The sequence below is a fragment of the Notechis scutatus genome, chromosome 8 (genome assembly GCF_049901735.1).
Source record: "Notechis scutatus isolate UNSWTSFEM ecotype Mainland chromosome 8, rNotScu1.2, whole genome shotgun sequence".
Classification (NCBI taxonomy): Eukaryota; Metazoa; Chordata; class Lepidosauria; order Squamata; family Elapidae; genus Notechis; species Notechis scutatus.
This window is the reverse complement of record NC_142016.1, coordinates 5,398,932-5,426,841: the sequence shown is the minus strand read 5'-3', so window position 1 is coordinate 5,426,841 and position 27,910 is coordinate 5,398,932. Positions and strand designations below refer to the sequence as shown.

The window sequence follows — 27,910 nt, the reverse complement described above, 5'->3', positions numbered from 1 at the left end:
ACCTTTTTCTCTATGTGGCTTTACTGAAATTGATTTATTACATCTGATGCTTTAGCTTGTTTTGTTCTGCATGTTGCTTAGGGGTTATTGGAAGCAAAGAAGCCTAGAGATGCTTTGAAGTCAAGCAATGAATAACAGATGAATAAATAATCACTAGTATTGCATTGAATTGCAATCTCTAATACCCCTTCTCATCCCGGGCAAGGGTCTCAAAGAGAGACCCTTAAATACAGTAAAGGTCTTCTTGAATATTAGTGCTCCATATCCAAGAAACAGAATCTAGATGTGAGAGACTGTGTGCCTGAAAAGCAGTACACGGAAACTTTTGTATGTTAGAATGTCTTGTGGTTGACCTGCATTTTAATTAGCTTTAATTAATTGACTTGGAAGAGGAGCTGCTTAAAAGGTAGCATCTCTTCTTATTTCCTCTTGTAAGCTGTGAGATGACAAACTTCCAACTCTAACCCCAATCAGATAATTATTTCCCTTTTTGGTCATAGCAGGCACCCAGTGTCTCCTAGAAATGTAATCATCATTCACCTGTAACCTTCCCTTACTGATTCTTAAACTGAGGAGCTCTGGGGGTGAAGGAGGAAAGAGAGGTGGACATGGCTATAAAACGTGCTCAATAAAAGCAATCCCTTTGTGCATCGAATCCCAGATGGAAGAGGGATCCCTGGTGCTGTAACTAATTCACGAGGACAATTTAATTGTTTCAGTCCTAGCATCTTTTTCAATATCCTCATAGAATCGTACTGCTGGAAGGGACATTGGGGGCCTTCTAATTCAACTTCTGGAACAAGACAGGAGTCCTTATACCATCCCAGACAATCTCTCTTTGAAAACCTCCAGCAATGGACCATCCACAGCTCTGGAAGGCAGGCTGTTCCACTGATTAATAGTTCTTACTTTCAAGAAGTTTCTCCTTAGATGTTGGATCTCCCTCTAACAAGCTTCTACCGACTGCTTCTGTAAAACCACTTAGAGAGGGCTGTAAAGCAGTATATACGTCGAAATACTATCACTATTAATCAGGGGTAGGGTTCAAATTTTTTAACAACCGGTTCTGTGGGCGTGGCTTAGTTGGTGGGTGTGGCTTGGCGGTCATGTGACTGGGGGGACATGGCTTGGCGGTCATATTATTGGCTGGATGTGGCCAGTTCAATATCACTCACATCGAGGCACGTATCTCCTCGCCTGGCCTCTCATGACTGTGGAGATGCTGCAACAGTCGTAAGTGTGAAAAATGGTCATAAGTCACTTTTTTCAGTGCCATTGTAACTTTGAATGGTCACTCCACACAAGCAAAGTACCAGCAAAGGAGGGGAAAAAACTCAAAAGAAGTTCCTGAGACAGGAAGTCTAGTCCTGCCAAGAATGTAATAAGGGTTAACGGAGAGGCAGTTTCTGTAAGCAACACCAGAATGTTTCCTTCCTGCCTTCCTTACAGGATTAGGCCAGTAATTTCTTCTAACAACCAGTTCTCCAAACTGCTTAGAATGTTAACAACCGGTTCTAGTGAATAGATACGAACTGGTAGAATCCCACCCCTGCTATTAATATTATTTCCTGCTGCTTCTTTCTCCACAACAACAACATACGAGGTAAGTTGAGCTGAGAGAGAACAAGAAGCCCAAAGTCACCCACATGACTTTCAGGCCTAAAGAATGACTAGAACTCGCATGGAACCAGTATGGGGTTATTGTAACATCAACTCCCAAATCCCCAGTGTTTAATTCACTTACCATCTCCCCTTTTGGTCCTGCCATTCCTGGATGCCCCCTGGGACCTTCTGGGCCCTGGGAAAGAAAGATAAACCAAAACTGGATTATGTAATCTGCAAACTGGGATGATCATAACACACAAACCATCACCATCCAGAAGAGGTCACTGAAGGCATATTTAAAAATGTGCAGCGTGCATAAAGAAGGAGAGGACTCCAATGGGTTGGTCTTGACTTCCACCAATCTTTTTCCCATGAATGGACCCTCCTGCTTTGACCCTGTTTGTCCTGTTGTGAGACGGAATATCAAAAAATATCAACAGGCTGGCTGGGGAGTTGAAATCTACACATTAACGTTACCAATCTTGAGAAATACTGATATATGGTGTGATAAAAATTATATTATTTGGATTTATGAACTCTCAGTATTTAGTTATGTACAGAACTGATGCCCTCAATTGTAAGTAATGACCATGTCTAGATGATCAGATATGGAAGCTTAGAAATTGTCAGAAAGTTGAATAATTATGCTTGCTTGTCAGGCTCCGAAAATAAAATAATACGTTTCCAGCTTTTTCCATTTCTTGTTTTTCCTTATCAACCTTGGAGGGAGACTGAAAAAAGGGAATAAGGCCACAGGAGGGTCTACGGCACAAGAGTAATAAAATCTCTGGAGCAAAGGGAATGAGATTAAGAAGTAGAAATAATTAAATACATTACAGGAGAACCCTGACTGCCTTGTTCTCCAGACAGGCCCACATCACCTCTTGGACCCTAGGAAATAAAAAAAAACAAGCATCAAAACTATAGAAAGAACAAACATCTAGACATGGGCTTTAAATCAAGAGACTTAGAAATCAGCCTGACTGGTTGTTTAAACTGTTAACTACAATTACAATTTAGGTTTCCCTGTTGGAAAATCTTCCTGGTGCCCTACACATTTTCAGAATTATACCACTTCCAAATTATCAGTCAAATGGACCCAGTGGTCTTGTTGGCAATGAATTTGGGGGTGCCAATTGCTCTGTACCCAGAGGGCACCAGTTTTAGGAAAGCTAACATACACTGTACCCCCAAAGTTTAACAGGCAGACAGAACTGGCTACGTTAGTGCTTCTCAACCTTGACCAGTTTAAGATGTGTGGACTTCAATTCCCAGAATTGCTGGCTGGGGAATTCTGGGAATAGAAGTACACACATCTTTAGTCAAGATTGAGAAACACTGAGCTACATGACTGAGAGTTCTTTGGCTGGTAAACCTGGTTGGCTTGGATGAGCCTTTCTTATATGCTCATCCACCAGCTTGGTTGGCCATGAAGTTTGGGATGGAATTTGATAGCTACGGTCTCCCAAGAGCTGTGAGAAAACAGGATCAGAACAAAGCCCTTTACTCTACCATAGCTAATGTTCAATCAGTTAAAGAGAAAAATGAAGAGAGGATGAAGCATCTCCATTCTCACCAGCCGGCCTTGTCTTCCAGCCTCTCCAGGGGCTCCTGGACGGCCTCTGTGTCCCTAAAAGGAAAGCGAATCAAACTTTCAAAACAAATGTCAATCAACGGTTTGTAATGGGAAGAAGGAATAACCTTGAGGAACAGAAGGAAGAGACACAACCAAGACAACAGTCAGATAAAAGAAATCTGAGTGCGGGCCAGAATTATGACCTGAGAAAATGACTCAAACAAGACCCTCCATAGTTCTTAGGAAAATAAAAGGAGAAAGGAAGCACATTGAGACTGGTTCCTCGGGATCAGAAATCATAAAAGGTGCATGGAAAGCTCAAGGTGCTGGTTTCCTTCTGAGGTGTTAGTTGTGCAGGAGTTGAATGTGCCTAGTCTAGTGAGAAGAAGGACCAGGGGAGACATGATAGCAGTGTTCCAATATCTCAGGGGCTGCCACAAAGAAGAGGGAGTCAAGCTATTCTCCAAAGCACCTGAGGGCAGGACAAGAACCAATGGATGAAATCAAGGAGAGAAGCAACCTAGAACTAAGGAGGAATTTCCTGACAGTCAGGAATTAATTAATCCGTGGAACAGCTTGCTTCCAGAAGTTGAGGGTGCTCCAAAACTGGAATTGTTTAAGAAGGGATCGGAGAACCATTTGTCTGAAGTGGTGTAGGGTTTCCTGCCCGACTAGAAGACCTCCAATGTCCCTTCCAACTCTGTTACTCTGTTTAAATAAAGCCTTACATGTCCTGGGGTCAGGTTGCCTATGGATCTGTCTTTGCTCCATTATTATCAGCCCCTTCCACTGGATCTGGCAGGGGGAGTGGGTTGCAGATCTCGTCAATGAAAGCATCCTGACAGGCAGGGTCCAGAAGGAGAGCTTTCTCTGCAGTTGCCTTGCCCTCTGGAACTTTCTCCCTCTGGGGGCGAGGAAGACCCCCCCTTCTCTCCTGGCCATTTGGAAATGCCTGAAGACCTACCTCTGTCAACTCACTTGGGGATCAGCTGTGGAGCTGCTTGCAGGCCTCCCCCACTTTTAAAAATTATTTCATACAGGTAGTCCTTGACTTGCAACAGTTCATTTAGTGACCATTCTAAGTTACAACGGCACTGAAAAAAAGTGACTTATGATCAGTTTTCACATTTATGACCGTTGTAGCATCCCTATGATGCCACGTGATTGACATTTATGACAGCTGCTGTGTCCCAAGGTCACATCATCCCCTTCTGCAAATGTCCAACAATGGGGAAACCAAATTCCACTTAGCAGTCATGTCACTGATGGAACAATTGCAGTGATTCACTTAAGAAATGTTATAAAACGGGGCAAAACTCACTCACTTAACAAATTTCTCACTTAACAACATAAATTTTGGGCTCAATTGTGGTCGTAAGTTGGGGATTAACTGTACTTGTTTTAACGGCCGTCTAGTATAATGTTTATATATAGCTTTTATTTTTATGCCTACTGCACGCTGCCCAGAGGTGCTCTTTGAGGGAGACTGGCAGTTTCTAAATGTGATATAGAAACGGATAAAGAAATAAAAAATATATAAACAAATAAAAATACAAAAGTAAAGCTAGACAGAGCCCCTTTAATCAGAATGGAAACTGACCTTTAGCTAGTAATAGCGAAAGAGGATAGAAAGAGTTATAGGAAAAGGAGAAAGTTCTGTCACTCAGTTTTTAATCTTCTGCACACAATACAATACTAATAAAATTAACCTTGACTTTTTGGATTAAAGAGAAGACATTTATCTATATTTACTGGTGACTGGAAGCCTCTTATGGACATTTTGCGTAAAAGTGGAAAATGATTTATGGTTTCGATAATGAGACAAGATAGATTTTGGAAAGAAGAGAGTCACAATGTAACTTGAGAGAGAGAGGTTAAAATATATTTCTTCTTATAACTGCTACTAGCTCAATACCCGTGCTTTGCTACAAAACTATGTGGTCAGGCTTAGTTTTTGGGGAGGAAAATAAGGGGGAAAAATTCTGCCTCTGCCTACCAGCATCCATTGGTATTCATTTGGCTAGCGTCTGTGAGAGAGTTGAGGGCTGTTTGGAAAGTGAAACAGTATTTGTTGTGTGAGCAAGGAGACAGCAAGGAGCCTGGGCGTGGCTTAGCTCAACTGTTCCTACTAAAGCTGCTTGGTGCTGTGAAACTGAAACTGAAACTGAAACTCCTCTCCTCTGCTTGTGCTTTGCCTTTGGAAGAGATTTCTTTTCAGGTGGGGAGAGGGAATACTAGAACTCCTTAGCATCAGAGCGTAACATACGAAATACTAATGCTCTGATGGTCATTTTGAAAAATCCTTTCTTAGTGAGCACTTAGAAGCCAAGAGGAACATACGTGCCAAATTTCAAGTTTGTAGGCTTTTTGGTTCTGGAGATTTTGTGACGATGCATGAGGGGTCTTTCGCTTTTATATATATAGATGAAAAATATCGCAAGCCACTTTTTAATGTTTTTTTGTCTCCCCCCCCCACCCATTTTTCCCTTTCCTTCTTTCCCTATCTATCTCCATTTTTTCTTGTCTTGCATATTTTGCCTTTTCTTTAATTTCCTTTTTTCCCCCTTGGGTTATATTAGTTTGTATTAGTTTTTATCTTATTTAAAAGTTTCATTTAAAAAAAAAAATCATCTCTTTGTCTGTCCGTCTATCTGTCTATCTAAACCAGTGGTGGTATTCTACCAGTTCGGCCTGGTTCAGCCAAACCAGTATTTCTTTTTTTTTTCTCCTGACGATCAGCTGTTCCGATGATCAGCTGTGTCGGGATCCGCCTCACTGTCTTACTGCTTCGCCCAGGGGGCTTCCCTGAGGCCCAGGAGGCAAAAAAAAATGGAGCAGGGGGGAGGGGTGCTGCAAAAAAAGGCCACACCCATCCAGTCACATGGCCATGCCCACCTAGCCATGCCCACAGAACCGGCAGTAAAAATATTTACATCAAATAAAAATATTTGATCTAAACTCCAGCCATCTGGAGTTGATCACGCTAAAGTGCCAGTAACCTCTGATCCAATATGGTACTAATAAAATTAGCCAATTTCCCTTGCTTGTTTCCAACATGATATAGCCAGGTTTTTTCTGATAACTCTTAAACAGCAGGAAATATTAATCTATATTACCGGCAGTTTCAGTAATACAGATTAATATTTCTTTTGTTCAAGAGTCACAATTAGGGGTGGGAGCTAATGAAGATTAACCAATGTGACATCCACGGGTGCTTAAACTGGAGAAGCTCTTCGCGATACTAAAGTCTGTATGGCAATTATCGCTAACGAAGCAACATCCACAGATCATGGAGCAGAGAAATACTTACCTTCAACCCCTGTAAACCTGGAGGTCCCTTCAGTCCAGGTGGGCAGTTGGTTGGACACTGCAGGCCATGAAGGGAAAAGGGGGAGGGGGAGAGAAAATAATCTGAGATATCTTTCATCCAAGTAGCAATTTGGATAGCAATAAGTGCAAGAGTCACTTGGTTGAGTTAGGTGGCTATAGAAATAGGGAGGGAGGGATAAGAGAAATAGAAGGGATTGGGGGAAAGAAGGTGAGAGGAGGGAGGAGGAAAAGTGGCTGAGTGAGTGGAGGAAGGAATAGTGGAAGAAGGAAGGAAAGAGAGGGAGGGAGGGAGAGAGGGAGAGACAGAGGAAGAAAAAGAGAGAGAGGGAAAGGAAAGGAAAAGGAAAGCTGGTAATAAAAGCTAGCCAGCCCTCCAAAACATCAATGGCTTGGTTGCCTAAGATATTCAACTAAGATGAAATTGTTGGAATCTTATACAGATACCATTCTGGGTGATTAGGGAATTCACTGGCTTTACGTTACTGAGAAGGAAATGAGTATTGGACCAGAAGAACCTAAAGGATACCCAAAAGTTGGATTAGACTACAAGTCTAACTAACCTAGCCACCTATTTTGGAGAGCTAAGGAAGGCAACAGGAAATATATACTGTAAGATCCATTACCAAAGTGAGGAGGGATGACACATATTTAAGTCACAATAAACAGGAAATATACCAAAGAGGCTTAAACAGGCACCTCTCTAATTCACAGAAATATAATAAGGGGGAGGAGATACGGCACAATTAAACAGGAAAGACAGATTTTGACACCCCAAAGTAGACAAGGCCAGGAAATCAACTCTACGTAAGGGTTGAAACTATTTGTATTGAGAATGGCTATATTAAAAAGAAACTTGCAACTCTGGTTGCACTCCCTTTCCTCCACACTTTAATTTTCCTTCTATTAAAACGTGAATGTGAATGGCTTTGTTTTGAAATGGGAATTAAATGCAGTCCTTCTTACCACGAAATCAGCACTGCCCTCGGCTCCTTGGATACGACCAATTGGGCCCTTGAAAAATATAAGAAAGCATAAAGCCGTCAAAAATGCAAAACATTTTCTCACTTGCAAAAAAAAAAAAAGGAGGGGGAAGGTTACTTTTTATTTTTAACTGAAAGAAAAGTTTTTTATCCAGACTGAAGGCTTTTAGCACTTCCGATCAAAAGGCACCATTAAATTGATCCATCTTTTTCTCTTAATGTTTTTTTTTTTCTCATAAGGAAAACGATGCAGGGAGTAGCAGTGGAAAATAGGAGAAATAGAAAGGAGGGATCCCACCCCCGAGGCACAGTCATTTAATGGTGAAAGCCTCCCCATTAAATGTAACTGAAGGATACGCACATCAATTGGTAACCCATTTGATAGCCTGGATCAGAAATAAGAATGAGGTCTGTGATCAAAAGGTAGAGTAAATTCAGTTCTCGGATATATGACGGGTGTTGATATTTAATTGTTCGCTAGATGTTACTCTCAAATCTATAAATGACTCACCCTCATACTACTAGGTAAAGCACCCAAATCAGTAGCAACAGAGCTGTGATGGAATGTAGTCTGGATTCCCAGGAAAGAGAGGCTGTATGCCAGAGAAGCAAGAAACAGCTCGGTTCAGATAGCTTGTGTGAGAGAAAGAGGGTGAAGTTGGCTCCTCCCTAATAGTTCCCAAACTATATGCCTTTAGGGGGTGTTAGCATGCTTGAGTTTATCAAGATTCTGGCTATGGGTGAGGAACAATAAAATAAGAACAATTTCACTGTGTCTTTCTTAGTTTTTGGAGCCTGAAGAGGACTTACTGGCTTTCCAGGTGGTCCTGGAGGTCCTTGTGGTCCATCTGGTCCACGTTCCCCCTAAAAAACACAAGAGGAATCAGAAAATCATTCCAGCAGGAAAGTCCAAAAGGCAAGCTACCACACACAACTACTCCAGCAAGACTTCCATTGTGGGCATCCACAATCGTTAAGAATGGGCACCAGGACTAAGAATCCACAATTCTTAGAATCATCATTTTTCAACCTTGGCAAAGGAAAGTCGAAGTCCACCCATCTTCAGGTTGCCAAGGTTGAGACACACTGCTTAGGATGGCTCTCCTATTGCCACCTGAGCTGTGAAGCAGATAGCCAAGGAGGCAACCAGGAGAGCAGAGAATGAAGAGATTAAAAAAGGGGGGGGAATGGAAATATTAGGCCATTTAGAGTGGGAAAAGAATGATTTCTGAGACCGGTCTTCTATTCTACTTTATTTTTGCCTCCTTCTGCCCAAAGTAGAACAAAGTTTTGCTCAATGATTTGTTTTAAAATACAACAGAATAACTTGTGCAATATTTATTTTCAGAATACTGATATGAGAATGTAAATTATGCAGGATGCAGAACCAACCTATTCTGAACGCAAGATTTGCATTATCTAATTTAATTTAACTCATTTAGCATGCAACAGTCCTGATCCTAGGAAAAGAAAGAGGGAGAGATTGGGTAGCTTTTATTTTTTAATTTCTAATTTGGGTCTCTTTCCGAATCTTTCATTCTCTCTCTCCTTATTTGTTGAGTTAGTCTCAAAAGATGCAATTATCCTCAGCCATATGGTGGCAGTAACTATATATATAAAACCTAGCTATATGTAGGTTTACATATATATGTTGCCTCTAAAATACATTTTTTGTATCAGCTTATTTTTTATTTATAGTCTTTTCTGGACAATTGCTACAAATATCCTGATACATATCTCAAGACGCAATATGTCTTGTCTACAGATAAAAAGCAAGTAAATCTACTTCCAGATCTGGAATGAAGTACATTAGCCATCATTACTGTTACCTCTGTTTAATATAATTGAGTACGGGCAACATCCACCATGGAATAAGACATTCAGGCTGACGCATGTCCATCTTGAGACCAACTTTAAATTTCATGGCTAAAAGACTTGGGAAATTGGAAGAAGTGAACCTCGTTTGTTCTCTCATTCTGGAAAACTTTCCTTTTCTGCCTGGAACATTCTGTCCAAGGAAGAGCTCCAGAGAAGTGTCTGAATGGCCGCCATCCATCCATTCAATATCGAATCTATGCATCCCTCAATTCTTTCATCTATCCATTGTTCCATCCATCCAATATACAGTATATTCTTTCACCCATCCATCCACCCAATATTCCATCCCTCTATCTCTCAATTCATCCAATATCATACCCATCCATCCATCCATCCATCCATCCAATATTGTATCTATCCATCCACCCTATATCCATCTCTCTACCTTGTTTCCTATAAGGACCCTCATCATATCATCATTCTGCAATATGTACCCAGGAACTGATTCCAGGATACTTTTAGACAACTCAATTACCCCAAGGAATAGGTATACATCTCAACTAAATCCTTACCTTAAGTCCCAATGGTCCCATTTCTCCAGGAAGTCCAATGTGACCTGGGGGGCCCTGAGACATGAAAAAAAGGGAGGGGGGGTATTTTTACCGTATGCATTCTAGATGAAAGAATAAGAGAGTGAAGGACACGAAGGAGGATTTATTTCACCATGCAGGCTGAGCTGGACTTTTTCCTTTGCAGAAAAGGGTTGCTTGGTTGAAGTATGAAAGACACATATTGGAAGTGCTCCAAAATTAAGACTAGATGGCTCTTCTTCTGGCTGACAGGAAGACCGAAAGCTGCCTTATATCATATCAGAGCTTCATTTTACTTCGCCTAGTAACTCTTGAGGGTTTCAGCATGGTATCTTTCTTGGTCCTACCTGGAGAGGTAGGAACTGATGCTGCAAAATTCTGCATGCCAGACAGATCCCATGTTGTTCAGCAATGATCCTTCAAAACCAATCTTGCATTAGGATAATGCACATCTATAACAGGGATGGCAAATCATTTGGGCCAGAAGCATATCAAAGTATGTAGCAAATATATCCACACAATGGCTGCCACAGGAGAAGTATGGCAAAAGCCATGTTGTGATTTCATTATGCAAATTTTGATCCCGCCCTAACATCGTTGCAGGGTGTAGGCTGGACAATCACTTGACTGGGACGGTATAAAGCTTCCACCTCAAGCAGAAGGTTTGAGGTCCCTTCCAGCTCTATGATTCTAAGGACAGGGAGAATTAGCGTCATGGTATAAGCTTTGCCACTCGCCCCCTTGCTGACATCCATCCATGGGGGACTTGCTTATTTACAGCATGAGTACAGCCCATCATAAAACAGCAATTTATCATTCCAAGAATATATTTTACAGATAGTCCTTGACTTGAGACACCAATAGGTACTTACAACCTGGTTCTTAAGCTCTAATAGTTGTTCCCCCCTCCCATGTGATTGCATTTTGGGGGGCTCAGCAACCAGCTCATCTTCATGGCCGTTTGTAGCATCCAGCAGTCACTTGACTGCAGTATACAATGTTTTTGCCATGTTTACTTCAGTTTTTCAGCAAATATACAGTGTTATACAGTTTTTCATACAGTGCGTTTGCTTAACGACTGTTGCATTCAATTAACAATTGCAGATTTACTTAACAACCAAATGACCACCACGAGAAAAAATCATGAAGTTGAGTCAGTCACGCTTTGCATCTTATGGCTCCATTACAATCGTAAGCCAAGGACTACCTGCAGTGGTGCCAAAAAGCATGGTTGAGAATAGAATAGAATAGAATAGAATAGAATAGAATAGAATAGAATAGAATAGAATAGAATAGAATAGAATAGAATAGAATACACAAGGAATTTGTCTTGGTGCAAATGCTTTCGGTGTACATTAAAGAAAAGGTACATTCGTCAAGAGTCAAGAATCATCAGGTACAACACTTAATAATAGTCATAGGGTTCAATAAGCAATCAAATCATACTAGGAAACAGTCAATATAAATCATAAGGATACAAGCAATAAAGTTACAGTCATACAGTCACAAGTGGGAGGGGATGGGTGATAAGGAGTGATGAGAAGATTAATAGTAATAGTAGTGCAGACTTTGTAATAGTTGAACATGTTGAGGGAATTATTTGTTTAGCAGAGTGATGGCATTTGGGGAAAAACTGTTCTTGTGTCTAGTTGTTCTGGTGTGCAGTGCTCTATAGTGTTGTTTTGAGGGAAGGAGTTGAAACAGTTGATGTCCAGGATGTGAGGGGTCTGTAAATATTTTCACAGCCCTCTTTTTGACTCATGCAGTATACAGGTCCTTGATTGAACGCAGGTTGGTAGTAATTGTTTTTTTTTAAATAAAAGACTTTGTTAAGACTGCTGGTTTTGCTGACCTCCTATTAACTTCTTTTAAAATTGGAAAGTACCTTTTAAAAAATCACCGTGTGCTCCTTTTGTACAGGGAAGATCACCTAGTTTGCTACTTCAGCTTCTGATCACCATCCAAGAGCACCGAATTCTGCTTGGGTCAGCAAAGTTCTGGGCATTTAGCAGCACATACCAAATTCTCTGATGCTGAGTCAGATTGTCAATATGACTAATAAGCTGCCTAAAATCTCAGGCAGAAAAGAAAGCACTTCTCCTCCCACTGTTTCTTTGCTAAAAGAAGGCACGCAGACTTGCAAATCTCCCTTGCTTTGATTTCAAAACATCATATTCCAGTTGGGAAAAAATAAGGGTTGTACCTGTGCCAGGACGCCAAATTAATCCATGCATCAGATCTGTTTAACTGCAGGTGGTCCTTGACTTACAACAGTTCACTTAGTGACAGTTCAAATTTACAATGGGCACTGAACAAAAGCGACATTTTTCACAGTTATGACTATTGCAGCATCCCCATGATCACACAATCAAAATTTAGATGCTTGGCAATTGACTCATATTTATGACAGTTGCAGTGTCCCGGGGGTCATGTGATCATCTTTTGCCACCTTCTGACAAGCAAAGTCAGTGGGGATTCACTTAACAACCATGTTACTAATTTAACAAGTGTGATTCACTTAACAAGTGTGACAAGAAAGGTCATAAAACGGGGGTAAACTCACTTAACAAATGTCTCATTCAGCAAGAGAAATGTTGGGCTCAATTGAAGACCACCTTTACTTGCTGCGTTGATTGGATTACATATCCTTCTTATTCAATTTCTGGCTCTGAATACTGATAGTCCTTGACTTATGGCCACAATTGGATTCAGAATTTCCATGACTAACCAAAGCAGTTTTAAGTGAGTCGTGCCTGATTTTATGACCCTTTTTTGCCACAATTGTTAAGCAAATCATGCGGTCGTTAAGTAAGTCCAGCTTCCCACACTGGCTTTGCTTGTCGGAAGCCTGCTGGGAAGGTCACAAATAGTGATTAAGGGACCCCGGCAATGGTCACAAAGGCATTCTAGTTGCCAAGTGCCTGGTTCATGTAATCAGGTGACCATGGGGATGCTGTGACAGTCGAGGACTGATAACAAGCCACATTTTCCAGCACCGTTGTAATTTCAAATGGTCATCAAATGAATGGACTCCAGATACATCAGGAGTATCCGATTACTTTGCATTTAAATGAGAACCAAGCAAATTTCTTCTTTATTGTCATCAAGCACACTACCTACCACACAGGGTAACCCAACATGTCACAAGTCACACTTACAGGAGTCCCTGGAAATCCGGGTCCCTGAAACAGACAGATACAATGTCCTTTTTCAATGCAGGTCAACTGCTGAAAACTTAAGCACTGTAGCACCGGCACCAAAATTTCCAAGAGTTAGAAAATGTCTTGCTTTTCTTCGATCAGAATTCACTGAATTAGTGGGATTGTCACTTTTCAACCAGGGCAAACATAACATTTGAGAACATATTCAAGAAATTCTCACAAAATTATCACCATGCTAAGCATGACCTATCATGAAACACTCTTATGACAGGAGAGAAATTAATTCCTTGGCTGAAGTCACTCATGACTTAATTTTTTAAGAATACCTGGTGGATGTGAATTGGACCCAGTGGCACTGCATTAAATACGAATTGTGTAGATATTTAGGGTTCAATTCTGGTTCTCCATTGGAATGTTCTGAGGCCAAAAGGCGTTTGAGCAAAACCTAGCACTCCATTCTGAGATCCTGTTGCCAAATGAATCAGAAAATTCTAATTCTCTCCAGGTTCAAAGAAATTTGCATTCTTGTAGGATGTATTGTTAACAATCTAATATCATAAGCAAAGGCTTGGTTTTGGCTTATTCAAATCCTGGCTAGGGAAGCCCTGGCTAGATCAAAACTCAAGCCATGATTGGAAAACCATGATCTCTCCCAGCTGCATTATAGTTATCTGTCATTACTGTGTACAACGGAGGTATTTTCTTTTCCAGCACGTGTAAAGAAAAGCAGATACTTACTGGGAGCCCCGGTGGTCCTGGAAGTCCCAATTGGCCCTGCATCATCACAAGAGAAAAGAGAAAATTGATATGCGGGAGCCACAAAACAAGACTTTGATTCAACTTCCCATTTCCAATAGACTTGTTTGTCTATGGAGATTCTCAGTCATCCAGGTCATGGTTGTCCCAAAGGTGCTTTTTTTTAAAGAGGCAACTGTTTTTTGTTTTTTGAAGATGTGAAAAAGGGTATGGCGCTTTCTTAGAACTGCTGAAAGAACTGTGTTGTAGACAAGATAGACAAAAAAAACAAAAAACCCCAACCCACTTCATAAACAATATAGGAGAACAAACCCATCAGGACAAGGTTGAGCAGCCCATCTGCATTTAAAAGACAAAAGCCATCCTTTTGAAGACAGCAGAGTCCACCACTGGTTTGAAAGAGGGGTCAAGGAGGCCATGTATGTCAAAGTTGAACATGCATCTATCCCCAATCTACAACACAGTCCTTTCAGAAGTTCCAAGAAGGCTCTTGCACCACTTGCACCACTCAGGTAACCCTGAGGACACAGATAAACCTCCAAGGGGTCTCAGTGATTCTCTAAAATTATGCAAATGGCCATCTGTCTGCAAGGTATATAAATCCTTCCATTCCCCACCATCCAGTCAGAGCGGAAGAAGCTTCTTGGATAAGAAGCGAAACCTCTTCAAAGAAAAACCAGAAAATTCAGTTGCCTCTTGGGGGAAAAAAAAGCACCTTTGGGACAAAGATTTATTTCTTGAGCAGATGCAGGCTTCAGCTTCAAGGTCCCAAACCTGATCTGCCACCACCTGAGAGACCTGGATTTTTTTTTTTTCACCTGCCATCATCAGCAAGGAAAAGATGAGAACATCTAGAACAGCCGGGGGAGGGGCTATATGAGAATGCTTTTTGTAGATTTTAGTTCTGCCTTTAATACAATTCTTCCACATAGACTAGTGTCTAAAGTTCTGGACCTTGGACTTTCTAATTCAATCTGCCTTTGGATTATGGATTTCCTGTCTGGCCGCTCACAGAGGGTCAGATTAGGTAATCATACCTCTTCAGCCCTTATTCTTAACACTGGTACACCACAGGGCTGCATGTTGAGTCCCTTACTTACTCTTTATGTGCATGACTGCATTCCCACTCACGCTAGTAATACTATTGCTAAATTTGCAGACGATACAACAGTGGTGGGACTTATCTCCGGGGGGGAGGAGTCTGCCTACTGAGATGAGGTGGACCAATGGTAACTTTCACGGTGTGGAGACAATAACTTGGTCCTCAACACCAATGAGCTTATAGTGGACTATAGAAGGAACAGATCAGACATCCAGCCCTTGCTTATCAATGGAGAACGAGTGAAGCAAGTGGCCAGTTTTAAGTTTCTGGGTGTTACCATAAAAGGGGACAGGACCTGGGGTGCTCACATTGTAGCAGTGGTCAAAAGGCCCCAGCAGAGATTATACTACCTGAGACTTCTCAAAAAACAGCAACTGAATGAAAAACTGCTGGTGACCTTCTACCGCTGCACCACAGAGAGCATTTTAACATACTGCACCTCTGTATGGTTTGCCAATTGCACCGTGGCAGATAGGAAAGCACTCCAGAGGGTTAATGTCATTGCCCAGAAGATCATTGGTTGCCCTCTCCCCTCTTTGGAAGAGCTTTATAGCTCCTGCTGCCTTAAGAAAGTTCAAAACATTCTTAAAGATCAATCTCATCCTGGGAACCCTTTTTTTTTTTAACTATTACCATCTGGCAGACGGTACAGAATAATAAAAACAAGCACATGTAAGCTGAAATCAGCTTCTATCCCAGGGCAGTAGCTCTTTTGAATTCTACTGCATAGTGCAGGGTTGGTGCGGTTTTGGGGGTTTTCAATTCAATGTGTGGAGTGTGAAGGATGTGTGTTTGTGTTCATTTTCATGGTCATGGCCATGATGTGCACTGAAGATGGTGTTTGATTTCGTTGTAGGAGGTGCAATGACAATAAAGTAAACTAAACTAAGGAGAACGCAGAAGATACAATCTGTCCCAGTTCGTAGCGATGACCGCTTCTCCCATGCCTGACAAGCACAGGGACCTTTCCCATTCGTTCTTCAGCAGTAGGAATAACAGTCGTGGAGTCAGAAAGCAGGATCAAAACCTGAAGTCAATCATGGATCCTGGGATACATTTCTCCAAACAGTGCCTCCTCCCTCCAATGTGAGATCACAGCTGGTGGGGGTATCTGGAGTTGCAGTCCCAGCACATGAGAAGTAGCAAGCTGAGGAAGAATGCTTTGGTGCCTTCAACACATTACATGCATCAAAATCTCTCCCCCAGGCAGAAAAAAAAAACAGTTACCCACTTTGGGACCTGGTCTTCCAACACGGCCTGGCTCTCCTTTAGCTCCCGTAAGGCCCTGCGAAGAAGAAGAAGAAGAAGAAATAAGAAAAAGGATAAGGAAAACTAGAGGGATCAGTTTGAGGGTATCAACCAGCATTTGTAGAGAGAAGCAGAAGCTTGGCTAAAGCCCTAGAAGATAAGCCAGGAATAATCAAGGAATCTGCTAAAGTCAAATTAAGGTTTGAGAGGGAATGGAACACAATCTAAAGGAAACATGTGTGTCAGCCTTCAAGATTTTCTCCCCTTGCTTTGCATCTTTCGGCTGTCATAAGTAACGGGGGGAGGAGAGGGAGAATGATTATGGGAAGTGAGCTGGAGGTGTTACAAACCAGAACTGTATAAACTGGGGGGGTACATTCTTGCTTAGGTTTCTATTCTATGCTATGCGCAGCCACAACTCTTTATCAAACTATGTCAAGGTCAACGGACAGAAGCTTCATCACCACCTGGAGATGCCCACATGATGGTATACACAACTTTTAATTGGACGAACCATTTGAACTATTGGGGGTGGGAATGTTGCCATTACTTTGTATATGTGATTTACGCGCCCATTTTCTCAGATTCAGAATTCTTTTGTTGCTACCACTTGATTTCCAGTAAAAGATATCTTTTCTCTAATTAAAAGAGTCTAAGTATTTCTTTCTTGGATTTTGAATGGAGCGCCAGCTGACAATGTGCTTGTATACCTTTCCATACTTATATGAAGCAACATAATCTTCTAAATAAGAACCCAAAGTCCTGTGGATATGCTGAACTGCAGTTCAGATTTTGGGCTGAGCAACTACTCACATCTATTCCGGGTTTTCCTGGAGCTCCATCTGGTCCTGGCAGGCCTGGATCTCCTTTGATCCCCTGTTGCAAAGAAATGATGGGGACATTAAAAGTGTCCTCAAAATATTCAAGAAGAAGAAGGGGGCCTCATGCCTAGCCCTTCTGGAAAGATTCAAGCTGTTGCTGTTCAACTTAATGCCCTCCAGGTATGTTGGGACATGCAATCCTGAATTTAGCCATGCTGGGTGAGAATGATGGGATTAGTAGTCCAAATTAATCTGGAGAATGCCCCTCTGGGGAGGGCAAGTTAGACTGTCCAAAGCTCAAAATTTCCACATTCCTCAAATTAAAGCACAAGTAGTCCTTGACGTATGACCACAACCGATGCCAAAATTTCCACTGCTAGGCAAGAAAGTTGAGTTGTGCCCCATTTAATGACCTCTTTTGCCACAGATGTTAAGCAAATCAACAGTCACTAAGTGAATCATGCAGTTATTAAGCAAAGCTGGTTTTCCCCATTGACTTTGCTTGTTGGAAGCTAGCTGGGAAGGTTACAAATGTTGATCACGTGATCCCAGGTCACTGCAACTGTCATAAGTACATGCCAGTTGCCAAGCACCTGAATTTTGATCATGTGACCATAGGGATGCTGCAACAGTTATAAGTATGAAAACTGGTCATGTCGCTTTTTTCAATGCCATTTTAACTTTGAACGGTCACTAAATGAATGGTTGCAAGCCAAGGGCTACTTGTATAGGTCAGTTAGTCCTTGAAGTATGACTGTAATGGAGCCTGTTCATTGGGGTGGTAAGTTGGGACGGTCGTAAAATGGATCAGTCATATGACTGCCCCGATTTTACAACCCTTTTTTGCAGCAGCTGTAACGTGACCACAGTGATTGTAAAACAAATACTATGGTAAAACAAACCCATGTTTTTTTTATTATGGGGGCGGTTTTGCAAATCCCAGAAGTAAAACATGGTCACATGACTTCCGGATCCTGGAAATGCCCCTAAACTCAACTGAAGTTTGGTCACGTGACCATAGAAGCAACCTGATCATCTGAATTTGGTCGTAAGTAGCTCAAGGTAGGTGAATCATAACTTTGAATGGTTGCTAAGCAACTGGTTGTTAAGTCAAGGACTACTTACATAGTAGTTGTCCACAAAGAGTGTCCTTCAAAATATGCTATTTTTTGCAACACCTAGCAAAGACCTATAGCCTCCCTCTGGTGTCCTGCCCCAGATCCTGGGCCTTGTATATTAATGTAGGCATGAGAAACCTGCAGGTCGTGACTTGCAAAGTCAGCATACTTACAGGAATGCCTGCCGCACCGGGGGGACCTTTATCGCCCTACGGAGAGAAAAAAAGAATAGTCATTATGGATCGGTTTGATAAGAAGTTTCCCGCCCCCTTTTAGGAAATCGTCCTTTCAAGGCAAATGCAAAGCAACTGGTAGAGCAGCAATGTTTTGTTTATTTATCAAATTTATACATCTCCCAATGAGGATCATAAGTGGTTGCATAAAATCTACTCCTACTTGCTGGCTCCCCGTCTTGAGCCACATTGCACCACCAGCTCTACGAAGGCAGGAAGCCTTAGTGAAGGAGTACAACAAAATTATGAGAAACCCACTTCTCCCTGTGCACGATGATTGATTGATTGATTGATTGATTTATGTCAATTGTTTACAAGATAATAGGTATAAGTAAAAACATATGGATACATATAAGAAAAATAAAAAAATAAAAGAAACAATAGGACAGGGATGGTGGGCTTATGCACGCCCCCTACAGACCTCTTAGGAAAGGGGTGAGGTCAATAGTAGACAGTCTAAGGTTAAAGTTTTTGGGGTTTGGGGAAGAAACCACAGTGTCAGGTAGAGTATTCCAGACATTGACTTCCTCACCTATCAATTGGCAGGCTTAAATCCAGGAAGCCCTCTCTGGTACTTGCTCAACAGCTGTCCAACAACTTTGAGATCAATGCACAGCAGAAAGCCAAAATGGGCTGCTGAATGCCCAGCTACAGGCAGTTACCTAGATGACCCTACACAAAAGGTGCCAGCCAAGTTTTGACCTTCCTTGCCAGCATTGGTCAACTCTGAACAGGATCCGTACCCAACATGGTGTCTGTCAGGACTCGTTGTTTAAGTGGAGTCTTGTCTCTACCCCTCAGTGCTCCTTGACAAAATATCCATCACGTTGTGTCCGAATGTCCATCAAGAGCTTACACCGGTCCAACGGCTGATTTTTTTCAACATAGATCACTCCGTTCTTGAATGGCTGGGTGGCCTGGACATTAACATTTGAACCACTATCAATCAATATATTTGTCGTACGCTAAATAAATAAACCTCCCATCTTATTCTCAAAGCTCAGAAATATACTAACGTTGCAAAATGTCGTTCTAAATAAAGAATCCAAGGGAAGTTATCTTGGGGTTAGATGTACTTGCACTGGCTTAGTGAAGAGTGGGAGGTCAAAAGTCCTGTTTTTCGTGGCACAATTTTATCTCCAGCTTCCCTTGGCTTCTCATCCTTCCATTCAACCCCAAGAGATGTCCTCTTTTGGCCCCTCTGAGACTGGCAAGCTAAAGAGCCAGGGAGGCTACTGTTAGATCGCAGGAAAGGAGACTCGAGACCAGTGTGACTTTCTTCAGCTCTTTATTTAATGTATAGATCTGTACAAGATCTTGGAGCTGCGGCAGCCCTTCATATAGGGCTTGCTCGCGGCTCACAGCCAATGACGGCTCTTTGAATCTCCTGCGATCGGCCCGGCCAATCGCGGTTGATTCGTATAGAGCCAATCACTGTAGTTTACTCAACCAATCGGCTCGCTGGATGTGTGGACCAATCAGATAAGGGTATTACAAGTATGCTAATACAGAACAGCTACCCTGAGTTTCAGGATGCCTCATCAGAGAAAACACTAATACCAACAGTTAAGCTCTGCCTACTTCTAAGAAGATAGCCAAGTCCAAACTCAAACACCCTACCAATAAAGGAGAACATTTTGGAGCTCAGGATTGAAATGGGGAGCCTTTGATGCTCTCTGACCTTGGTGCTTTTCTTGCAAACATTTCATTATCCAAAGTAGGTAACCATGATGTAAAAAAAAAAAAAGCCCACCATGATGTAAAAAAAGATGCCGAGACTCTAGAAAAAGTACAGATATGAGCAGCAAAAGATGGTTAAGGGATTAACCTGCCACTGGTTCACCAAACATGTGAGTGCACGTGTGGCTTTCGGCACACGGCAAAGCTCGACAGAGCAGCATTTTGTTGCCTGCTCCCCTCCACCTCTGCTCTCTGGGGCAGCGGCTGCTTCTCTCTTGCTGGGAGAGTAGATTGCAAGCTAAAACGTATGAAGCATGGTTGCTGGAATTGGCTATGTCTAGTTTAATGAAAAGAAGGACTAGGGGTGATAGGATAGCAACCTTCCAATATCTCAGGGGCTGCCCCAAAGAAGAGGGAGTCAAGCTATTCTCCAAAGGAGAAGAAGCAACGGACGGAAACTAATCAAGGGGAGAAGCAACCTGGAATTAAGGAGAACTTTTCTGACGGTGAGAACAATTAACCAGTGGAACTGCTGGCCTCCAGAAGTTGTGGATGCTCCAACATTGGAAGTTTTTTTTTTAAAAAAAAAAAGATTGGGCAATCTGAGCAGGGGGTAGGACTAGAAGACCCCCCAAGGCCCCTTACAACTGTGCTATTCTGTTAATCAGTGCTAATGATCAACTAGTATTGATGATGTCCCCTAATTTGGGTAATGAAATGTCTGCAAGAAAACAACCAAGCCAGTGGTGGGTTTCAAATAAGCCTACCACTGGTTCGCCAGAAACATGAGCGCATGTGCACACGGCGAGGCTTGACAGAGCAGCGTTTCGTTGCCTGCTCCCCTCCACCTCTGCTCTCTGGGGCAGCGGCTGCTTCTCTCTTGCTGGGAGAGTAGATTGCAATTTAGCAGCTGTCAGCCACCGCTTTTGGGTCCGATAAGTCCCATCCGGAAAGTACCGCGGCCCAGAGACGCGGCAGCTGTGTTGAATGGCAGTTTCTCTCAGGTGCACGAATAAGCTGAGCTGAAAAACAAGGGAATTTAGACTTATTTGGGGCAGGACAGGATGAGGGCGGTGGCAGGTGGGCGGAGTAAACCAGAGGTGGTGTTTGCCGGTTCTCCAAACTACTCAAAATCTCTGCTATCGGTACACCCGAACCGGTCTGAACTGGCTGAACACCATCTCAGAACCAAGCCCATACAGAACCAAGGACCCCTCCAACACCCTAAGAGTAAGGCAGGAAAACAGAAGCTTTGGGGAGTTTGGGGAACCCGATTGTAACTCCTTCTATCATATAGAAATGGAGTATTTTGAGAGAGAAAGCTTGGTCATCCTGACCAAATTAACCAAAAATGATTGGGCAGGATGGTAGAAAGCAACGGTCAGGACAGTAAAAATCCCAAGCGGGTACCTTCTGAATAACTTTGAGGCCTCTGGCTTCTTCATTTTCACTACCATAAGGTTTCCCCAATTCCCTGCGTGTTTGTATGGGCCTGCATGCACGCAGCAATAAGGACTAGAAACTTGCACTTCAAATCACATTGAAATGCAAAGTCTCCATATTTCACTAGTTCAGTCCACATATCGATTCCCCTATAGGTAGCCCTTGACTTACGACTGCACTTGAACCCAAAAATTCTGTTGCTAAGTGAGACAACTGTTAAGTGAGTTTTGGGGCATTTTACGACCTTTCCTGCCACGGTTGTTAAATGAATCACTGCAGTTGTTGAAGTTAGTAACGCCGTTAAGTGAACCTGGCTTCCTCATTGACTTTGCTTGTCAGAAGGTCACAAAAGGGAATCATGTAACTCCCGGACACTGCAATGGTCATAAATGGGAGTCAGTTCCCAAGCGCTTGAATTTTGATCACACGACCATGGGGATGCTGTAGTGGTCATAAGTGTGGGAAATGATCATAAAGCTGTTTTTTTTTCAGTGCTGTAGTAGCTTCCAATGGCCACTAAATGAACAGTTGTAAGTCGAGGACTACCTATACACACACACACACACACACACACACACACACACACACACACAACCCTCTATGAATAATGTTCCGTTGCCAAGAAAGAAAAGAGAGAAGGATTAAATTAGACTCCGGCCCTCTTTAAGACGGGCGGCTGCAGGTTGCAAATTTCATCTCCAAGTTAGCAAACTGGTTCAATTTATCCCCCCACCCGCCCATTTCTCCCTCCCCCCCACCTCCAGCCCATCTTCCAAAAGCAACCAGCAGGAACATTTTCCACAGTCACAGAATCCTTTCTTCACTTGTGGGAAAAAAAGATTAATAATAATAATAATAATAATAATAATAATAATAATAATAATAATAATAATAATAATAATAATAATAACAATAACAATAATAATAATAATAATAATAATAATAATAATTGAACTGCAGAGACTCTGGCATAAACCAGTGCAGGTGGTTCCAGTGGTACTGGGCACACTGGGTGCTGTGCATAAAGACCTCGGCAAGCACTTAAAAACAATTGGCACTGACAAAATCACCATTGATCAGCTGCAGAAGGCCACCTTATCGGGATCTGCTCGCATAATCCGCTGATACATCACACAGTCCTAAACGCTTGGGAAGTGTTCGACTAGTGATTTGTGATACGAAACCCAGCATGGTTATCTCGTCTGCTGTGTATACTGTCATTTTTTTGTACAACAACAACAACAACAACAACAATAATAATAATTGTGCCAATCGTGCCTACCGTCCCTGTCCTATTGTTTCTTTTTATTTTTCTTATATGTATCTATCTCATGTATTCAAAACTATGTTTATTCTTATACCTGTATCTTGTAAGCGATTGACTTCTGCTTAAAAACTGGTGAATGAATGAAGGCTGCCGAGGACCAACTGCAAACTTCCCCTTCTGCCCCTCTCACATTCCCTGCAAAATTCCCTGCAAAATGGGGGAGGGAATGCTGGCCTGGGAGCCAGTTGAAGTCTGTTTGGGGAGGGGGTGAGCCAACAGCAGTTCCCCCTCCTTCCTCCCCCCCCCTCCACCAGTCCGGCCTCCCTGCAACCTTGGGCCACCTTGGAGGGACACAGCATCGCATTTCCTTCTAGGTACAATGCACGTCTTTGTGCTCAGCGGTGCTCTCCCTGCCTGCTTTGGCTCCTGAGCTCAGCGGTGGACTCACATCAATGCCGTCTGCTCCTGGCACACCGGGCGGACCTGGGGGGCCCCGTGGCCCAGGTTCTCCTGGCGGACCTTGCTAAAGAAAGAAAGGAAAGTGAGTTATTTAGTGGAGGAAAAGAAGCCCAGGAAAACAGAAGAGCTGAACCAGTTGCATTTCTTCCACAATTGCAAGGCAAGAGGGAGAAAAAAGGGACAATGGGTGGTGGAAAGGATCTTTGGATTATGGTCACCGGGACCTTTTTACCTGGAAGGGGATGGAATCTATCAGGATCAGGAATCGAAGAGCAAACTGCAAACCAGAGCAGACCTGAGGGTGCACACCACCATCTGTTTAGGCCAAATATATTCTGAATTCGGACCTCAGCATAACCCTAACATTGGATGAGGCACCGGAGGAGCCTGGTCTTCAATCAATCCAAACTGAAGCATCCTGGGAATTGGGTGGGAAAACGGCACCTTTGGAAGAACTATCCATGTTTGAGAATCGTGTTGCAGCAGTTTGAAAGCAGGAGGGACTCTTCACCAACTCACAAGACCCTCCGTGGCTGAGAACAGGCGGGAGAAATCATGCTTAACATTTGAAAATCAGAGGGAGGTGCCAGGAAGGGACAATGACGACTGCGGGGGCCCAGCCAGGCTTCTGGGGCACTCCCCAGGCCCACCCACTGGAAAAGCCCGACCAGCATTCAGTCCAAATCCAAAAAATGTTGCAGTGCAATTTTATCCAATTGACTGAAAAGTTAAAACTCATTTTAATTTTGAAACACTCAATCCTTCCAACAGCAAAAGAGAAAAGAGAAGATGACGGTAATATTTCAATTGTTACTTTGCGTTGCAACTCCCCTTTAGCCCCAGAGGTTGGAATTATAATATCTCACTCAGAGGAGGAAAAATTCATTTTTTTTTTCTTAATTGGGTCCTGATGTACTGCCCTTGGGACTAACATTACCTTAGCAATAGTTCATTTCTTGAAAGACCCATTGAGAAATGAGCATATATTTTCTCTGAATTATAGTTGTAAAAACAAGTGGCTTCCCCCAGTAGCATGCAGCTTGACTTTTTTGCTTGAGTTACCTATTTCTCATGCAGATCTGTCATTTTGTATTATTATAACAAGGTCCAAAGAGAACACGAAGAACATAATAAATGAATGCAGCATAGAAGAGCAAACCAGGAATTTAAGCATGTCACAGAAGTTATAGCTTTCTAAAATAGGATTAGTACTTATGAATATATATTATACTCCATTAAAGAATTAAAGTGAACATGGAGCCTATCCTTTTTTAAGCTGTAAAGCAGCTTGTAAAATAGATAGTCTTTAAAGTACGGAACTAGTTAGCTTTTAAGTCTTTGCAAATCAATTAGATATTTCTTCTTTACATTTAGATAGTTATTTCTTAATTTTGCAGTTCTGAGTGTTGAATCCCAATACATCGTGTGAAGAATGACACCCAATTGAGAAAATGCTGCTCCAAATACTGCAACGTAAAAGAGGACCAGATTTCTGTTAGCAGGACTTTTATAAAGATATAAAGAAATGTTGAGTCCTTTAATTTAACTGTTAAATTTTAACCCTTTGTTGTGAGTACCCAACTGGCCTCTTTATGGATCAACTCAGGTATATTTTCCACTTAATGTTTTCTAGTTCAAGGGTAAGAACAGCTTCATGTTTCTTTTTTTAAAAAGACTCATTAGGGGTGGGAGAGTGTAGAGAGATAACACCAGTGAAGGAATGCAGGAAATTTATAAAAAAAAAAAACTAAATGAAAATTCAGTCTTGGGAAAGGAGAAGACATGAAGAAAAAAAAAACTCAAAATAACTCCACTTTGATTCTGTTTGGTATAAGAGCAGGTAGACTGATATTATAACAGGCTTTCAAGGTTTTGCAGTTGAGTCCCATAACAGAAACGTAGCATTCCTGAAATCTTTCCTCCGTCTGCTTCCTGCTACTCTGAAGAGCAGACAGAAATCAATGGTGCCACATAAATACCACTGGAAGGGTGAAAAAAAAGATTCAAAGCGTTCTTGTTGCATTCTGGACATATCACGTTTACTCTTATTAGATTCAGTGGGATCTACTTCCACAGAGATTAAGAAAGAGATTTTAAGGTTGTGGGGGATTCTTCTCTGTTCAACACTTGAAATCTTACAATCTCTGGCACAGGACCTCCAGCCTCTCCTGAAATATCTCTAATAGGTAGACTTCCACCCTTAGTCTGCTCCATCGTTGAACAGATTTAACTCTTCTAGAGTGTCTGCAGATATGTGGACAAAATCTATTTCCTCACAAATAACAACGACAAACCAATTCTAACTAAAAGCCTGTTTGGAAGGTTTATGTCTTTCGCCTTTAACTTGTTTGCAGAATAAGGGAAGGGAGAGTCTGAATGTGTGTGTGTGTGTGTGTGTGTGTGTGTGTTTGGACATTTCAAAACAAGGTACTATTGTCTCTCCTTGACTCTCAATTTGAAAAGATACTTTGTGTATGTGATCTACAGATGTGTTACTAAGTCAGAAATGAGCGGCAAACAGGGAACTACTGTGGACTTCTATATGGCTGCACTGCCAATGCCCTCAATTGAATTTAAGTTAAATTAAATCTGAAAATTAATTTAAATTTAAGAATTTAAAGCAATTGACTTCCAGCCTTCCAGGATAATTATATAATTAAGCATAATTATATATGGATGGGGGCGGGCAGCAAAATTACTTAAACAAAGTTCAAGATGTCATAAAATATAAGAACATGGTTCTTTCCCAAATTTCACTTGGTGAATTCATCAGCTAGAATGGTTCACTCTTAGGTTAACCTCTTAATTAATGCCATGCATAGGAGAGCATTTGTTTCCAAGGGATAACAATGTGGCAAGGGATATAATCAAAGGAACACCTAATTCTTAGTTGCATCAAAAAGTTGAGGCCACGGTCTTCGTGTTTCCACTTTTGCTTAATTTTGATTGGGAACTGACCAGGATTGATTGTAAGATGGGCAGCTATATAAATGTTTCAAATGAATGAATATATTTAAGGGTGATATTTTGCATCTGAAATGTTTGCAAGTTCAAAGAAGAAAAAATGTGTGCGAGCACTATTGATCTTAAAATACCACCTTTGCAGTAAAGGTTTCCAGCAGGTATTTGATGAGTGAATGGTCCTCTTTGTCCTACTCAGGCTACCAAACAGTACTTTATTCTTTTTAGAAAGCAGCCCACAACTCTAGAAGGGACTGAAGGCATCATATATATGGACACAGATATCCTGAAACCAACTTTCTCCTTCTTAAAAGCAATAACTTTTATAACCCTTGCTGCTCATGGAGAAGATTGCTTTTGAACTCAAATGAAATGCAATCTTAGTTTGACTCTGTTCAACCTCTTGGCTGCTATCAAGACAACAGCCAACTTGCTTCTAAACTACAGTTAGAACCCAGTTATTTCACTGGACAGAGCCTCCCTGTTCCTGCTGAATAACAGTAGATTATGCACAGGAAATTTTGGAAGGACACCTGTCTTTCCTACCTAGATTCTGCTCAGGATTATGCAGGATATTTTAGAACTCAAAAAATGCTCCATTTGGGGTGGGGCTTCTTATCCATAAACAAGAAATAGTTTATCACCAAATTGAGTGAAAGTCTCACCATAGCAGTGTGATTTTGCACACCCGCTTAGGAGCAAGCTTGGTAGAGTTCAATGTGATTTATTCCCAACCAAGCACTCCTAAAGACTGCAGCCTAAAGAAACCAACCTAAACACGTATAAAGAGGAAACCTAGAGAAACCAACCCCATTGTCAGAATAAACTAACTACCAGATCTAGATCTATAGCAGGAATACAAAGTAAAACAGAACAATTTTCTCCTCTGGCCCTGAAATACACACCAACACAAACCAAAAACCATCAATCAAAGTCCAAAAATCCCAAGGGCTTTCCAGTTACACAATACTGGTTCTAAGCAGGCATGCAGAAAAGGAAGTTGACATGTATACATTTGCACTGACCCATTCTTTTGCCAACATTGGATCCTCAACGGTGACTATTGTTTCCCAAACATGCCCTTCACCAGCAACACCTTTTTTATCTCTCCAATACATTTCCAGAAATAATATGAAAAAAAAAAAGAACTTACCAACTGGCTTAAGGAAAAAACAAAGCTTTGGAGAAGGAAGCAGAGATTCAGCAATCTAGCCATATCAAGACGCTTCAAGCTTGGACACAGCCAGCCTTTGAATGAAAAGAGCTAAGAGGAGCTGAGAAAGTCAGGAAGAGAGGTGGGAACATTCATATTTAGCATCGGGCAAAAAGGGGAGGAAAAGGTTGGAGCTGAAACGCCCTTCCTTACTACTGACTGAGGCTATTTTATCACCCAGCTCTTCTCATAGACTGCAGGCAGGAGTTGAAGCAGGCAAATATTTAGAAATAAAGAAGGGAGGGAGAACTAGGTGGAAAAGTGTGAAGAAGCCAGCTAGCAAATTCCAGAGTTATGGCAAATTGGTCACAATGATTGGCACTGGAGAGATTTGAAGTTGGAAAATTAGGCTATTTTTAAAAAAAGTTAATAATTCCTGTACTATTTAACATGACTTCTACATTCTTTCTTTCTCTGCCTTCAAGTCAGTATTTACTTCTGGCAACTGCCTGGCCTCGACCTGCACTTTTCTTGGCAAGATTTTTTAAAGAAGTGGTTTCCCCTTGCCTGCTTCCCCAGGACTGGGAGAATACCCAAGGTCATCCAGCT

At 41.8% G+C, this 27,910-nt stretch overlaps 1 protein-coding gene across 1 annotated transcript in view; it reads right to left on the bottom strand.

Moving 5' to 3' along the window:
• Positions 1-27,419, bottom strand: part of COL9A2 (collagen type IX alpha 2 chain) — a 57,929-nt gene extending 30,510 nt beyond the window's left edge. The window contains exons 1-14 of the mRNA XM_026673665.2: positions 27,302-27,419; positions 23,177-23,251; positions 18,279-18,314; positions 16,980-17,042; positions 16,150-16,203; positions 13,799-13,834; positions 13,058-13,081; positions 9,882-9,935; positions 8,302-8,355; positions 7,475-7,522; positions 6,492-6,548; positions 3,182-3,235; positions 2,443-2,496; positions 1,745-1,798 (exon numbers count right to left, since the gene is read on the bottom strand). Of these exons, the coding sequence (XP_026529450.2) occupies positions 1,745-1,798; positions 2,443-2,496; positions 3,182-3,235; positions 6,492-6,548; positions 7,475-7,522; positions 8,302-8,355; positions 9,882-9,935; positions 13,058-13,081; positions 13,799-13,834; positions 16,150-16,203; positions 16,980-17,042; positions 18,279-18,314; positions 23,177-23,251; positions 27,302-27,364 (726 nt within the window). The 5' untranslated portion in view covers positions 27,365-27,419. The remainder of the gene's footprint in view (positions 1-1,744; positions 1,799-2,442; positions 2,497-3,181; positions 3,236-6,491; positions 6,549-7,474; positions 7,523-8,301; positions 8,356-9,881; positions 9,936-13,057; positions 13,082-13,798; positions 13,835-16,149; positions 16,204-16,979; positions 17,043-18,278; positions 18,315-23,176; positions 23,252-27,301) is intronic.
• Positions 27,420-27,910: the final 491 nt, after the last annotated feature.